Raw genomic sequence first — 17247 nt, forward strand, 5'->3', positions numbered from 1 at the left:
AAAAATAATCACTTCAAAAATTGTATGTTTATGAATTGTTTTTTTTTTTATTTTTTTATTTTATGTAAGTACCTACATGTAGGTACTAATGAAGAGACTTAAATTTAATGTTCACCATCTTCTTTGTAGACATCTTGCATGTTGTTATTGTATTTTTTGTGGTATATGGAATTCATAATATAGTCTGTCTGGAAAGGAGAAACAGATCTTTTAAGCACTCCCTGAGAATTTCTAGGGGATCATGAGTAGTCTATCCTGTTCACTTATGAAAATGAGGTGTAAAATATTCATATGAGATAATATAGTGGGAGAAAGGTAGTAACTATGAGTAAACTTACTATGTAACAGAAAAATAGTTGAACAGTATACTATAAGTCTCACTTTATATTTTAAACATTTTTGGTAATACTTCATGAATTACATATAAAAAAGAATATTGTCTGAAACAATTGAAATTATTAAAGATAAATTTATTCCTCTGATTCTTTTTCATAATTTAATAAAATTTCTAACATAATATTGTCCGGAATTTCCTCATAATTATATGTACATGATTCAATTTCTTCCAAACATTCTATAAACTGTTCATCCAAAGAGTCATCCATGAAATCAACTTCTTTTTTTTCATCTTCTGGTTTTTCCACCTTTACTTTGATAGAAGTATCATTTGCCTTATTTTCTCCTTCCATTTTCTTTCTGAAAATTGCATATAAATTAACTATATTAGTAGAGCTAGTATACCAGAGAAGCCTAACTCAATCCATAACTATTACAGAGAAGTCTATCTCTATCTCTAACTATTAAAGAGGGATAGCATATCACTAACAGAATATTTTTTAAGAAATAAACTTAACGTGTACAATATACTTCCATAATTAGAAGTTACCTTAGAGAAATTAGTTGAAGTTGTCAGTGAAATTTGTTTTCAAGTGTACTTCAGGAAGCAGTAGTCAAAATGGCTGTGTTTCCCTCTCTTCTTTTATATATATTGTTGTACTTAACCAATCAAACGTCAGGAAATAATCGTAGAAAATGAGAGATACTTTTTAATTGGTTGTAAATTCTAACATTACAAGTGTGTTTTTGTCATGTAATTTACCTCAGGATATTTAGACAGGCCTGTAGCCTAAATGTCTCAATGGAATTTCACCAAATTTGGGCAAATGGTAGGGACTGCTATGTAGTAGGGCGTATTCTATATTTGATGAAAGTGTCTCCATTGGGTTTTCCGTAAATTACTTTCCCACCTTTTTTTAACGAGCGCTTAGGGGTGCGCGCTCCTTTACGCGCACTGGCAGCGTTACGGGAGTCCTCCATTTTGTGTTTCGGAACAATCGAGACACAAGATGGAGGGTAAACAATGTTCGGAATGGATAGAAGGGGGAACTGTAGAGACTTCTTGACCCTCTAGGTTTTCTGAGGGGGGCTTAGGAGGCTCATAAACGTTAAAAAAAAAAAAAAAATTCTTTAATTTTTCGCGGGGGTAGCGCCTGGTGCGCGCACCTTTAAGCGTACCCGAAAGCGTACTTTGGTGAAAAATAGTGAAAAAAGTTAGAAAAAAATAAACGCTTTGAATGATCAGAGTTAGGGTAGCTCTGAAAAGAGCTTTTGGGTTCTGTGGTTGATTTAGGTACCTACAAGTAGGTTCCAATACACATTCTTAAATTCAGGAGGAATATTCTATTCCCCTCATCTGAGAAGTGCACTCCATCTCCTCTGTAGATGTCTTGCATGTTGTAACGCAAGTTATTATTGTATAATGAACCCATTCCATAGTCTCTCATGTAAGCAGAAACAGATTTATTTACATGTTTCCGTGCTTTCTCAAATTGTGGACCAAATTGGTTGGACCAGTTCCATTTCTGTCTTTGGCATATATTGGAATATACCAAGGCAGTGTGGGGAAAAAGTATCATCAATTGATGAAAGGTGTCCTTTAATAGCATTTCCAGACCTACCCCAGTTAATGTGCCTAGATCGTTTCCACCACAGTGCACAATTATAAGGTCAGGTTCTGGCAGATGCAAAAAGGTTTTCACCAATGGTATCAATTGGTGACATTTTAATCCTCTGTGGCCAATCCACTTGATTTCCACATTTGATAAATCAAGGTTATGAAAATTTCTGCTAGCTGCATACCTTTGAGCCCAGTGGATGTAGCTATGTCCAATAACCCAAACAGAGTACATGATGTGAGAAGGTTCTGGTCCAGTCAGATGAAGTGTGGGAATGAAATGGCAGTTGGAACAGTAGGAGTTCACAAAAAAATAATTGTGGAGTTTCTGTGCTCTTGAATCACTAGCAATGATTGGTGGATTCAGATAGTTGAAAACTGAAAGTTAGGGTGTATGGTTATGTTGTGTGAAAGAAGCAATTTGAATGGTTTAAAAAAAGTCACCAAAAGCAAAAATACCCTGTATAGGCTGCTGTATTGACAGGTCAAACATCCTTGCTGAGTTAATTTGCAACATTGTAAGATAAACTTTTGAACCTTAGAGTTCAGTTAGGAGGGAGTTGCTATGGTAACAGATAGAAAGGTTTGAGAGGGGGATGGGTGTTGGTTTGAAAATAGTGAGGGAAGAGTTTTCATTGGTTGAATTAAGGCATATGTGTACAAAGATAGAGATTTTCTATGCCAGTCTTGGTTTCAGTGTATTGAGAGCACACCTTCTCCTCTGCTAAAGAAAAATTGGTGTGTGTGTCTGACACTGTTTTCAATCTCCAAAAGCATTTCTAAAGGTAAGTAATGATTCATTTAATTTAGATAGAGATTTATTTTCTCTATGGAGAATATTTGGAAGCAGATAGTTATGTTTTAGAAGTGAAATTGTATGTTAGTATATAAGTCCTGCGCAGTGTTTTTTACATGTTATTTAAAAATCGATTTTGGGTGCAAATGAATGGTATTTTTATTTGGCCTTTTTTATGATTGCCATGTGCAGTTGATGCATGACTTTAAACATGGGTAATAAGTGATGCACTGGTGGCGCCAGGCTTTTATAAATGAGGCCCTGACTTTGTTTGATGATATTGAGTGGTTGTAGTTAGGTTCTGTGCAGTGTTTCTTACATGTTATTGAAAAATCGATTTTTGGGTGCAATTGATTGGTATATGTATTTGGCCCTTATTTATGAATGCCATGTGCAGCTGATGCATGACTTTAAACATGGGTAATAAGTGACGCACTGGTGGCGCAAGGCTTTCATAAATAAGGCCCTGACTTTGTTTGATGATATTGAGTGGTTGTACTTAGGTTCTGTGCAGTGTTCCTTACATGTTATTCAAAAATCGATTTTTGGGTGTAATTGATTGGTATATGTATTTGGCCCTTATTTATGATTGCCATGTGAAACTGATGCATGATTTTAAACATGGGTAATAAGTGACGCACTGGTGGCGCAAGGCTTTCATAAATAAGGCCCTGACTTTGTTTGATGATATTGATTGGTTGTACTTAGGTTCTGCGCCGTGTTTCTTACATGTTATTGAAAAATCGATTTTTGGGTGCAATTGATTAGTATATGTATTTTGCCCTAATTTATGATTGCCATGTGCAACTGATGCATGACTTTAAACATGGGTAATAAGTGACGCACTGGTGGCGCAAGGCTTTCATAAATAAGGCCTGACTTTGTTTGATGATATTGAGTGGTTGTACTTAGGTTCTGTGCAGTGTTCCTTACATGTTATTCAAAAATCGATTTTTGGGTGCAATTGATTGGTATATGTATTTGGCCCTTATTTATGATTGCCATGTGCAGCTGATGCATGACTTTAAACATGGGTAATAAGTGACGCACTGGTGGCGCAAGGCTTTCATAAATAAGGCTCTGACTTTGTTTGATGATATTGATTGGTTGTACATAGGTTCTGTGCAGTGTTCCTTACATGTTATTCAAAAATCGATTTTTGGGTGCAATTGATTGGTATATGTATTTGGCCCTTATTTATGATTGCCATGTGCAACTGATGCATGACTTTAAACATGGGTAATAAGTGACGCACTGGTGGCGCAAGGCTTTCATAAATAAGGCCTGACTTTGTTTGATGATATTGAGTGGTTGTACTTAGGTTCTGTGCAGTGTTCCTTACATGTTATTCAAAAATCGATTTTTGGGTGCAATTGATTGGTATATGTATTTGGCCCTTATTTATGATTGCCATGTGAAACTGATGCATGATTTTAAACATGGGTAATAAGTGACGCACTGGTGGCGCAAGGCTTTCATAAATAAGGCCCTGACTTTGTTTGATGATATTGAGTGGTTGTACTTAGGTTTTGCGCAGTGTTTCTTACATGTTATTCAAAAATCGATTTTTGGGTGCAATTGATTGGTATATGTATTTGGCCCTTATTTATGATTGCCATGTGCAACTGATGCATGACTTTAAACATGGGTAATAAGTGACGCACTGGTGGCGCAAGGCTTTCATAAATAAGGCCTGACTTTGTTTGATGATATTGAGTGGTTGTACTTAGGTTCTGTGCAGTGTTCCTTACATGTTATTCAAAAATCGATTTTTGGGTGCAATTGATTGGTATATGTATTTTGCCCTAATTTATGATTGCCATGTGCAGCTGATGCATGACTTTAAACATGGGTAATACGTGACGCACTGGTGGCGCAAGGCTTTCATAAATAAGGCCTGACTTTGTTTGATGATATTGAGTGGTTGTACTTAGGTTCTGTGCAGTGTTCCTTACATGTTATTCAAAAATCGATTTTTGGGTGCAATTGATTGGTATATGTATTTGGCCCTTATTTATGATTGCCATGTGCAACTGATGCATGACTTTAAACATGGGTAATAAGTGACGCACTGGTGGCGCAAGGCTTTCATAAATAAGGCCTGACTTTGTTTGATGATATTGAGTGGTTGTACTTAGGTTCTGTGCAGTGTTCCTTACATGTTATTCAAAAATCGATTTTTGGGTGCAATTGATTGGTATATGTATTTGGCCCTTATTTATGATTGCCATGTGCAGCTGATGCATGACTTTAAACATGGGTAATAAGTGACGCACTGGTGGCGCAAGGCTTTCATAAATAAGGCTCTGACTTTGTTTGATGATATTGATTGGTTGTACATAGGTTCTGCACAGTGTTTCTTACATGTTATTCAAAAATCGATTTTTGGGTGCAATTGATTGGTATATGTATTTGGCCCTTATTTATGATTGCCATGTGCAGCTGATGCATGACTTTAAACATGGGTAATAAGTGACGCACTGGTGGCGCAAGGCTTTCATAAATAAGGCCTGACTTTGTTTGATGATATTGAGTGGTTGTACTTAGGTTCTGTGCAGTGTTCCTTACATGTTATTCAAAAATCGATTTTTGGGTGCAATTGATTGGTATATGTATTTGGCCCTTATTTATGATTGCCATGTGAAACTGATGCATGATTTTAAACATGGGTAATAAGTGACGCACTGGTGGCGCAAGGCTTTCATAAATAAGGCCCTGACTTTGTTTGATGATATTGATTGGTTGTACTTAGGTTCTGCGCCGTGTTTCTTACATGTTATTGAAAAATCGATTTTTGGGTGCAATTGATTGGTATATGTATTTTGCCCTAATTTATGATTGCCATGTGCAACTGATGCATGACTTTAAACATGGGTAATAAGTGACGCACTGGTGGCGCAAGGCTTTCATAAATAAGGCCCTGACTTTGTTTGATGATATTGAGTGGTTGTACTTAGGTTCAGCGCCGTGTTTCTTACATGTTATTGAAAAATCGATTTTTGGGTGCAATTGATTGGTATATGTATTTGGCCCTTATTTATGATTGCCATGTGCAACTGATGCATGATTTTAAACATGGGTAATAAGTGACCCACTGGTGGCGCAAGGCTTTCATAAATAAGGCCCTGACTTTGTTTGATGATATTGAGTGGTTGTACTTAGGTTCTGCGCCGTGTTTCTTACATGTTATTGAAAAATCGATTTTTGGGTGCAATTGATTGGTATATGTATTTGGCCCTTATTTATGATTGCCATGTGCAGCTGATGCATGACTTTAAACATGGGTAATAAGTGACGCACTGGTGGCGCAAGGCTTTCATAAATAAGGCCCTGACTTTGTTTGATGATATTGATTGGTTGTACATAGGTTCTGCGCCGTGTTTCTTACATGTTATTGAAAAATCGATTTTTGGGTGCAATTGATTGGTATATGTATTTGGCCCTTATTTATGATTGCCATGTGCAACTGATGCATGACTTTAAACATGGGTAATAAGTGACACACTGGTGGCGCAAGGCTTTCATAAATAAGGCCCTGACTTTGTTTGATGATATTGATTGGTTGTACATAGGTTCTGCACAGTGTTTCTTACATGTTATTCAAAAATCGATTTTTGGGTGCAATTGATTGGTATATGTATTTGGCCCTTATTTATGATTGCCATGTGCAGCCGATGCAAAACTTTAAACATGGGTAATAAGTGACGCACTGGTGGCGCAAGGCCTTTATAAATCAGACCCTGACTTTGTTTGATGATATTGAGTGGTTGTACTTAGGTTTTGCGCAGTGTTTCTTACATGTTATTGAAAAATCGATTTTTGGGTGCAATTGATTGGTATTTGCATTTGGCCCTTATTTATGAATGCCATGTGCAGCTGATGCTTGACTTTAAACATGGGTAATAAGTGACGCACTGGTGGCGCAAGGCCTTTAAAAATAAAGCCATGTGTTGCTATTGTATAAACTTAAATATGTTGCAATTTATTGTTTATATTGTTTGCTTTTTAACATTACTTTGTTGTTTGCTAATAGTGGTCTTTCATGTGTTTTTTTAACAGAACAACAGATTCAAATCAACTTCTGAAAAGGAAGCAAAAATGCCTTCAAGGCAAAGAAATATCAAAAATACCATACGGAAAAGGAGAACATCAACAACAGAGTTTATGGAATCCTCTTCAACAACTACTTCAAAAAACACCAGAAAAGCTTCTGGTAAGCCAATTAAGTCTTTTCTTCGCAACATATGTCGTAGGAAAAAAAATGAAATTGCTAATGTGAATATACAGAAAAAGTCAACAAATCTAAAAAGGAAAGAGAAGCCCACAAAAAATGTTTCCATTGGACCAGGAGAGAAGAGAATGGTTAGCAATAGAAGGGTAAATGTTTTTAGGGACATTCGTAGGCGAATGTTTCGCAATAGGGTAGTTTTAAATTTGCTAAAAAATGAAAAGAAAAGTAAACTAAAAGCTGCTTTTTACAAGAAAAAGAAAAGTGTAGAAAAGATTGTTGATCAGGCTTTTGAAGTTAAGAAAAAATTATTTATTTTAATAATCAATAGAATTAGGATACTTAATAAGGCAATGGATGTTTTCAAATCGAACAGTAGATGGAAAAGAATTATTAATCGGAGTAATTTTTGTGAAGTATTTTCTGGTGAATGGATGCATAGTTCAAGTTCTGAGCCTTTTTTTAATGAGGAGAGTTACTTTCAGGAAAATGATTTGGTGCATGCAGTTGACACCAGTGGTCGTGCATATGAGGTGAAAGATAGTTGTGTGATGGAAAAAGAGAAACTTGTATCTAGAGATGCAGAAGAGGTCTTAGCTGATGAAGTTTTAGGGAGACGTACTAAGGGTCCAGTGTACACATGGAAATGCAGTAGTATTTGTAGTGTGCGACAGGAATCAATTGATTTGCTTCGAAATTTCTTACGTACATATAGTAAAAAAAGTCTCAAACAAAAAATGAAGATCCTGCAAGAGTTAGATCCTTGCAGAGTGAGAGAAAGCACAGGTTTGCAAGGGCATTCACTAGCATGTCTTTCTAGAAAAGTTTGTCGGAGTGTTTTTCATCATTTTAGGATGTTAGCAGTGCATCATAATAACGTAAGGAAATTAGTGAGGAAGTTGTATTATGCAAAAAGTCCTGCACTTAAGCTTAAACAGTTAAATAGTGCTCTTTTGCATGGATCTGAAGTGGATGTGAAGACTATTTGTGAAGAAATTGAGTTTTGTTATTTTGGGAACAAAGAGGACAGTGTAGAAATAGATATAGTAATGGATGGTAATGCAGAAGATAATGGACAAATTTCAAGTATTGAAAAGTTTGATGAGGAAATTATCAAGTTTAAGGTGAAATCAAGTGAGAGGCCTAATGTAACTTGTGTGTGTTGTCGACGGACTCATTATAAAATTCAGACTAGGTTAGTTGATTTATATGCAAAAAGTGAATTGGAAAATAATAGTGAATGGGAGGATTTTGTAAGTTATTTGTTGGTGGAGAATTCTTTTGATTTGAGTTTGGATCAGCGTATTTGCACTTATTGTTTGAAAAAATTAAATGAAAATAGAATGCCTGCAAGAGCAGTTTATAATAATCTTCAGTTGATAGATATTCCTTCTGAATTGATGGATCTAAATACTTATGAATCTATTTTGATTCAATGTGTCCATCCTTTTCAGGCTATTGTTCGCATGGAGCCTAAGACAGGGAAATTGCCTCCATCAGATTTACTGAGAGGATTAAAGGGAAGAGTTGTTTATTTGCCTCTAGATGTAAAGAAAAATATTAATACAATTGGTGTAGAAAGAGTAGAAGAAGATCCTTTAGTTATTCTAGTTAATGGGGTTCCAACAAAGAGTAAGAAAATTTGGCAAGATTTAGTGGATGTTAAAAAAGTCAAGAAGGCAACGTTGTATTTAGTTAAAAACAATGAGTACTACAAACATGTAAGTGTTGGAGTAGAGGAAACAGCTACAGAAGAAGATAGTGATTCTTCAGTTGGTCAAATTGAAAAAGTTGATGTGTCTAGAACTGAAGAAATATATGAACATTATACTGTTCATCCTTTGCATTCCAAAGAAGTAATGGGAAATGCAATTGACTTGTTTCAAATGAAGGCAGCAAAAGGAAGTCCCATTAGTGTATGGGAAGAAAGTTTGGAAGCTCGTTGTTTTCCACAATTATTTCCAACAGGTTGTGGTGGACGATATGATGATCGACCAGTTCAAATTCCTGCAGCTGAATACCGGACTCTAAGATTATATGCAGAAGATCCAAGGTTTCGTCAATGCATTCCATATTTATTTCATCTACTGTTTGAAAGTGATTTGTCTGGGCTTTCTTATGCAGTTAATCATATATTAAAAAGTGGACCTCATTTGCAAAATGTATGTGCAAGGGACTTTATGGAGAAAGTTAATCTGCAAGACAGTATTTTGGAATCTCAGCTAATCAATCTCATGGCATGTCAACGTGGAACCAACGAGTATTGGTTTCGTCGTCATGGAGAATTGAAATGTATGCTAAGAAACTTAGGAACTCCTACATGGTTCCTCACTCTTAGCTGTGCTGAGTATGCCTGGGACGATTTACTTCAATTTCTACGAGAGGCAAATGAAAACATACCAAATATAGAATTGAAAACACCAGGAGAACTGTGTTCTTTAGATCCAGTGAATGTTTGCAGATATTTTAATCATAGATTTGAAGCTATGATGTCTTTTATTACCAACAAAAAAAATCCTCCCCTTGGAGAGGTTTTGGATTTCTTTTGGAGGAAGGAATATCAAGCGAGAGGTGCTCCTCATATACATATGTTGTTGTGGATTAAAGATGCACCCAAATTTGGATCAGATTCAGATGAAACAGTGATGAGTTTCATTGAAGAGTATTCAACATGTGCTGTTCCAAAATCTACTGAAGAAAACAATTTAAGGCAACAAGTTTTACGTTTTCAATCTCATCGTTGTGGAAAGTACTGTCGTCGAAAATTTAAAAACAAGGAAAAGTACTACACGAAATGTCGTTTTGCATTTCCTCGACCAGTGATTTCTAAAGGAAGAGTAAATAATTTGATGTCATCTCTACGACATACTGTGACGAGAAAATCTCCCAAAAACACATATAATTTGAAAAGAAATGAAGAATCTAAGTACATCAACGATTACAACCCAGTGATTTTGTCCATGTGGAATGCTAACATGGATATTCAGTTCGTTGCTGACAACTCTATTGCTGTGGCTCGATATGTGACATCTTACATCACCAAAAAAGAAAAGACAGAACTGAAGGAAATGTGGGAGGACATTTCACATGAAAAGAGTCTAAGCAAGAAATTATACAGTTTCAGTCTGAAGATGTTGTCGCATCGAGAAATTGGAGCATATGAATGTTCTGATCGGTTATCATCAGCAAGTCTCTATGCCAAATCAAGAACAATCATTTGGGTGAGTCTTGGTCTTGCTGCAACACGAAACCGAGTTTTGAAATCTGTACAAGAAATTGAATATTTGGCGGAAAAAGAACCAAACAGTACAGATATTTTGAAGACAAATATGTTGGATACATACTATCCAAATAGAAGTACTCACCTTGAGAACACATGTTTGTATGAAGTTCTTCAAAACTACAGTTATAAGAGGAACATCACAGAAGATATCAATAATGGAAAATATGCACTCATTGGCTATGAAGGATGTCTAGTGAAGCAGAAAAAAGGCCATTTGATTAATCATCGAAAATTGAGTTGTGAAGTTCCAGACAAAAGAGAATTTTACTATTTAGCTCTTTTGCAACTCTTTAAGCCATGGCGTACAGAAGAGGAACTACTTGGAGATTTTCTCTGTTATGAAGACTCTTTTAATGCAACTAAGGATACCATAGAATGTCCTATTTTTCTAAATTATCTGCAAATGTTGAATGAAGAAATGGAGCAAGAAACCACAATTGCTGAAGAGATAGCTAGAAACAGTTCTCAAGATAGTCAGAGTTCTACTTCATTGAGCCAGGATCCACTAGGAGGACCAATTATCCAAAATGAAGCTGCCACTGCCATGGATGAGGTGGAAAGAGCTATGGAACAAGCTCAAGAGGATGGAGTTAACTTAGAAGATTTGGTAACGCAACTAAACATTGAGCAGAAAAAGATATATGATGAAGTCACAGAGCAGATTGAACATGGATTCAGACATGAGAAAAAAGAGTGCTCATGTATATTATTTGACCCTGTCCGACTGTATGTAAGTGGAGAAGCGGGGACAGGAAAAAGTTTTCTAATTAAAGCCGTTGCAAGTTATCTGCAGAAAAGGACTGATTCACCACTGTCTTGTGTTGTAACTGCTCCAACTGGTCTGGCAGCACATAACATTAAAGGGATTACTCTACATCGTTTATTGATGCTGCCAGTTGAACATGATAATAAATTGCATTACAACAAGCTATCTGGAGATGCGTGTTCTGAAGTTTCAAGAGTCTTGAAGAAAATGAAACTTCTTATCATAGATGAAGTAAGCATGGTCTCAAATCTAATGCTTGCTTTTGTGCATTTGAGAATGCAAGAAATTCTTAAAACAGACTATGATGTGTTATTTGGAGGAAAACACATTATTGTTTTTGGAGATCTATTGCAGTTGACTCCAGTAAAAGGACAACCAGTGTTTAAAATGCTCACGCATGAAGATACCAGGAAGTCCCTTGGAAGCATTGGAAATGTTAATATATGGCTAAATTTTAAATATGCTGAACTGCTTCAAAATATGCGACAGGCCAAGGATGAAGATTATAAAAATATTCTACAAGATGTAAGAATTGGAAAAATGACTGAGAAAGGGAAAAAAGCTTTGCATAGTCGATTAATTTCAAATTTGTATGCAAATGAAAACATTCTTCCAGAGAATATTTTTAAAAAAATGACTGAGAAGAAATCTGGGATATGTTTGATGCCAACTCTGCAAGAATGTTCCATCTTCAATCAAAAAATGTTAGACTTAGAAAATGAAGAGATTGTGAAACTGGAAGCAATAGATAAAATAGAGCATATGGGTGCAACAATTGTTTTGTCAGAAAATTTGAAAACTAAATTGCATTCATTGGAGAAAAGTATTTCAAAAACAGCTGGTTTTGAAAAGACTCTGAATGTGTGTTTAAATTGTCGTATCATTTTGAGAAGGAATTTAAATGTTGAAAGCGGTCTGGTAAATGGAGCAATGGGTTATGTTGTTGATTTTGTGAATTACAGAAATAGAGATGGAATTGAATTTTTAAAAATAAAATTTGATGGCATTGAACAAGTACAACAAATAAGTCGTTGTTCTGCTAGATTTTTACTTGTAAAAGACTTATATGTTCGCCGAAAACAGTTTCCTGTTTGTTTGGCGTATGCGGTGACAATTCATAAATCTCAAGGTTTAAGTGTAGATAGTGCATTGGTGAACATTGGAAGATCTGTGTTTAAAGAGGGTATGGCATATGTGGCATTATCTCGAGTCAGAACTTTATCAGGATTGTACTTGATTGCGTGTGATGAGACAAAGATTTCTGCCGATCTAGATTGTGTTAAAGAATACAATAGGTTAAGAAGAGAGTATGCTCCACATTTGCCTCAATATCCTCTGTTTGAAAAACGTGTGGTAGGCCGAAAAAGAAGAAATGAGGATAATTGTAGTGAGGTAGTTGCAAAAAGACAAAAAGTAGAGAAAACTGTAATTGAAAACAGGAAGAAAAAGAATTGTGGAGAAAATGTTGTTGGATTTCAGTTTGAAAACAGTTCTGGTGTCAACTGCTATGCTAATGTAGTGGTTAATGTTGTTTTTTTTCTTAAAAGTTTACAAGAACAGATTGTTGAAAATCGGGATCAAAGATTGTGTGGTTTATTGAATTCTGTGTTTCAGAAATGTAGCAGTGTTACAGCACAAATAGAAAGTGTAACAGAAATTCGAAATATTTTAGATTTGTGTTCTGGTCAAGATAAATTTTCACAGAACATTCAGCAGGATTGTCAGGAATTTTTAATGTATATGTTTGGTGTTTTGGAAGATGAAGGTGTAGATGTAGATAATCTTTTCAGTCTTTCTTATCAATGGCAGCATGACTGCCACAATTGTAGTTTATCAAGTACTACTACAATAGACACTGAAAGATTTATATATTTGACTTTACCAGACTGTAAATCAGTGTCTTTTAAAAATCTAGTTAAAGCAGCAGATCATAATATGGTGTGTACCCAATGTAACTGTACAATGCTGTCCACATTATTTATACAAAGGTATGGGCAGTATATTATTTTAGTTTTCCAACGATGTAGACCTGATGGAACTAAATTGACAACTTCTATCAAAAATTTTGTGGCTTCTCAGTTATCAATTTCTGGAAGGACCTTTACAACTGAAGCTATTATTTATCATGATGGATCTTCGACCACCTCAGGACATTATACATGCTACTTAAAATCTGAAAATGGATGGAGTTACTGCAATGATTCTCATTTAACTTATAAACAACGTTTGCCTTATGACTCTACAAATTCTTATCTAGTGTTTTTAAAACCAAAGTTTTAGTAAAGGGAATTGGCCTTTGAAGACGGGAATAGTTAATAAAAGTTAGTTAGTTAGTTAGTTAATCTAATATTTGAAATTATTTATCTCATGTAGATACTTTAAGTGGATCTCAAAGTAAAAAATACTGATATATCTGACACAAATTGGCCGTGAGGAAAATGTAAGATATGATGTTGTTAGAAGTTGATGAAATCGAAGTTATAGAGCACAGCAGACTTTTTTTCACCAAAAGGACCTTCACTATCTGCAATCTCATGTAGATACTTTAAGTGGATCTCAAAGTAAAAAATACTGATATATCTGACACAAATTGGCCGTGAGGAAAGTGTAACATATGATGTTGTTAGATCTTTTTTCATAGGAAGTCGATGAAATGGAAGTTATAGAGCACAGCAGACTTTTTTCCACCAAAAGGACCTTCACTATCTGCAATTTGGTCTCACGGAAAAGTAAGTGAATCAAAGATTAGTGTACTTATATGAGATGTATGTTTGAATGGGTTTTTTTAAACACAATCTTTTAGATTGTGTTTTTTTTTTCCCGCTGTTATATGATGAAGACTTTGATCTCACTAATTTAAGTGAAATTCAATATATTCTGAGAACAGCAAAAATAAATAATGTAACATATTGTAGAAGTTATTGTGTAGTTTGCATTGTGTAATTTATATTGTGTTCACATTGTCTTATACTCATTTTCTTTTTCACCCTTATTTACCTCTCTTTACTAATTTACACTCTTTTTTCATCGCTGTTTCTTTAGTGCACTTCATTCACAACTTCTTAATCTAATAGGAACTGTCTGCATTTCCTCTGTTCCTTCCACCACTTTTTATCTTTTTCATATTCTCACAGTACCACTGCTTTAGTTTCCTAACCCTCTCTTTCTTTTTCTCCTTTTTTTTTCTTTCGCATCCATTGTACTGTAGTTCACTTAGTTCTTCCTTTTGTCTTTCTGTGTACTTACTCTCTCACTCCTGTTTTATCCATCGTTCTATACTAACTTCATTCCTTTCATCCCTTCACTCTGTTACTTTACTTCACTCACTCTCAATCATCTTCTATTCCTCTTTTTTATTTATAGTTTCTCAATCAGACTTCTCTCCTTTTCACTCATTTTTCTTTTATTTTCTTATCTTTACTGATTTTGATTTGATATCTTACATTCTTTTAGTATCTTATTTACCTTTAGGAATTTGTTCTCTTTCTATTTCTTTTTCCTTTTTTTTTCTCTTTCTACATTACTTTCTTTCTGTTTTTGTATCCTTCACTATTGCATCATTTCTTAGTAAACTTTTGTAGATTTTTAAACCTCATGAACTGTTGTTTCTATTTTATTATATATTTTTAAGAAATTATAACGTGTTTTTTCTTTTATCTTTCATAGATACAAGTTTGCATTGATTATATGGTAAGTGTGTTTACAAAATCTTTTTTGTTATCACCTTTTGTTTTATTTTCACTATTTTTCTGTCACCCTACCGCACCCCTATTTCCTTACTTTGCTTCCCTCACTTATTCTTTTGTTCCATGTTTACTTCCGACCACATTCAATTTCTTTCAGTACTTCTGCCTATGCACACTCCTTCACTTACCTTTTTTACTGGTTCACTTAGTCCCTTTGTGACAGTCCTTCTTTTACTCTCTCTCTTGTTTGTCTCTATTACTCCCCATGTGTTACCCTTATTCACTTACATGTACCCTCTTTCACCCCTTTTTACTTATATTCACTGATATTTACTTTCCCTCAATCACTGCTATTCTTTTCCTCTGATTCCGTCACTACCTGACATTCCCATACTTAACTGTCCTTCTTTTTACTTTCAACATCCATTTACAATCTCCCTTAACCTCTGCTTTAGTCTTCTTCCTATTTCTTCTTTCTTTTGCTCCCTTATTCATTTTTCTTTTCTCAGTTACTTCCTTTTACACTTTTTATCTGTCTTACTATCTATTACACAGTCCCTCCTTCATTTTTTTTTCTTTTTTTTTGTTAGTGCGCTGACGGTACGCGCACCGGTGCGCGCACCGAAAGCGAAATATAAAAAAAAATATTTTAAATTAAAAATATTATCTCAATATACATTATAGTGTTCATTTTTACAAAAACATACTTTAGCAATTCACTAAAAAACACATAGGTATGAGTCTATATAAAAAGTTAGGAATTAGCATTAAAAAAACCTATGAAATTCACTGAAAAAACCAAAGGTTTCACACCAGTTATAGTTAGGAATTAGCATTTAAAAAACCTATGAAATTCACTGAAAAAACCATAGGTTTCACACCAGTTATAGTTAGGAATTAGCATTTAAAAAACCTATTAAATTCACTGAAAAAACCATAGGTTTCACACCAGTTATAGTTAGCTGGAAATTTTACTGATATAAAACCATTGAAATTCCCACGTTATAGTTAGTCGGACTCACTATAACTTGCGCGTGCAATGCACTGCTGATGACATCACATATTACATCACTCATGACATGGTCAGTGACATCACTCATGACACCATCCTTGTGACATAGTGACAGACCTCCTTTCACTATAATGTAACCCTTGAGACACATATTCAAAAATAGAAACTGAAATTTTTAAAAAAATGGAGATACCTATATCAGTTACAACAAGCAATTCAGTAATTCCACTATCTATATACACATCCACTCATTCACCAATAGTTTTATATAGTCACTCATACATATACTCACTCATCATATGAAGTGATACACCTATACATCCTGTTACACACCGACATTCATCCAAAAGTTACTCACACACATATTCACACGTGCAGATAAACTATTGGACATCCATTTATTTGAATATAGAGTTATACACACACTTCCACCTTACTTCTATTTAAAATTACACATATTTATTCTCTTAAACAATCACTTATAGAAACACATACTTATTTAAACAGGAACTCTTACAATCTCTTACTCTCACATATACTCACTTATATACATCAATATTCATATATACTAGATTAAAACATATGTAGTTACTGATAAAGACACTAGTGAGACAGTCATTCACTCACTAACAAACACATATAGACACTCATCCACCCATACAGTCCTGTACATATGCTGTCTTCAAAACATAGAAACAGAGAGTCAGTCACTCATGCATCTATGTGCTAAGTAATACCCCCACCAAACCATATAGACACTCATACTGATACTAAGAGAAACATCTAATAACCCATATACATACGCATGTAGCTACTTACCAACACATGTAGCCACTTATACACAAAGTAAAACACTAATATATATATTTAAATATTTAAACATTACTCACTAATATTTACTTTTTCAGAAAGGCACATATTCACTGGATGGTGTCATCAGTGATGTCATGAGTGATGTCACTGACCATGTCATGAGTGATGTAATATGTGATGTCATCAGCAGTGCATTGCACGCGCAAGTTATAGTGAGTCCGACTAACTATAACGTGGGAATTTCAATGGTTTTATATCAGTAAAATTTCCAGCTAACTATAACTGGTGTGAAACCTATGGTTTTTTCAGTGAATTTAATAGGTTTTTTAAATGCTAATTCCTAACTATAACTGGTGTGAAACCTATGGTTTTTTCAGTGAATATATATATATATATATATATATATATATACATAACAAATAGCATGAAACAAAAGAAATGTAAGCAGCAAGACCAACATGCATCTTAAGATTATACAGAGAGAGAGAGAGTGTCAACAGGGGTTTGAAATCTGGATATATATATATAAATATATTCACTGAAAAAACCATAGGGTTCAAGCACGTTATAGTTAGAAATTAGCATTTAAAAAAACCTTTGAAATTCACAAAAATAAACAAAGGTTTCAGGGGTTTTATAGTTAGCTGGACATTTTGCTCATACGAAACCATAGAAATTCCTCAGTTATAATTAATTCTGCTAAATATAA

At 34.7% G+C, this 17247-nt stretch overlaps 1 protein-coding gene across 1 annotated transcript; it reads left to right on the plus strand.

The window, feature by feature from the left end:
* Positions 1-2634: 2634 nt before the first annotated feature.
* On the plus strand, positions 2635-14842 carry LOC147709554 (uncharacterized). The gene is made up of 2 exons (XM_086928082.1): positions 2635-2739; positions 6810-14842. The coding sequence occupies exon 2, from the start codon at positions 6849-6851 to the stop codon at positions 13305-13307; it is 6459 nt and encodes a 2152-aa protein (XP_086784208.1). The 5' UTR covers positions 2635-2739; positions 6810-6848; the 3' UTR covers positions 13308-14842.
* Positions 14843-17247: the final 2405 nt, after the last annotated feature.

The sequence above is a fragment of the Lissotriton vulgaris genome, chromosome 6 (genome assembly GCF_964263255.1).
Source record: "Lissotriton vulgaris chromosome 6, aLisVul1.2, whole genome shotgun sequence".
NCBI lineage: Eukaryota > Metazoa > Chordata > Amphibia > Caudata > Salamandridae > Lissotriton > Lissotriton vulgaris.

What these genes read in the sequence shown, in the direction of transcription:
- LOC147709554 (XM_086928082.1), top strand. Translation starts at nt 6,849, where the DNA reads ATGCCTTCAAGGCAAAGAAATATCAAAAATACCATACGGAAAAGGAGA.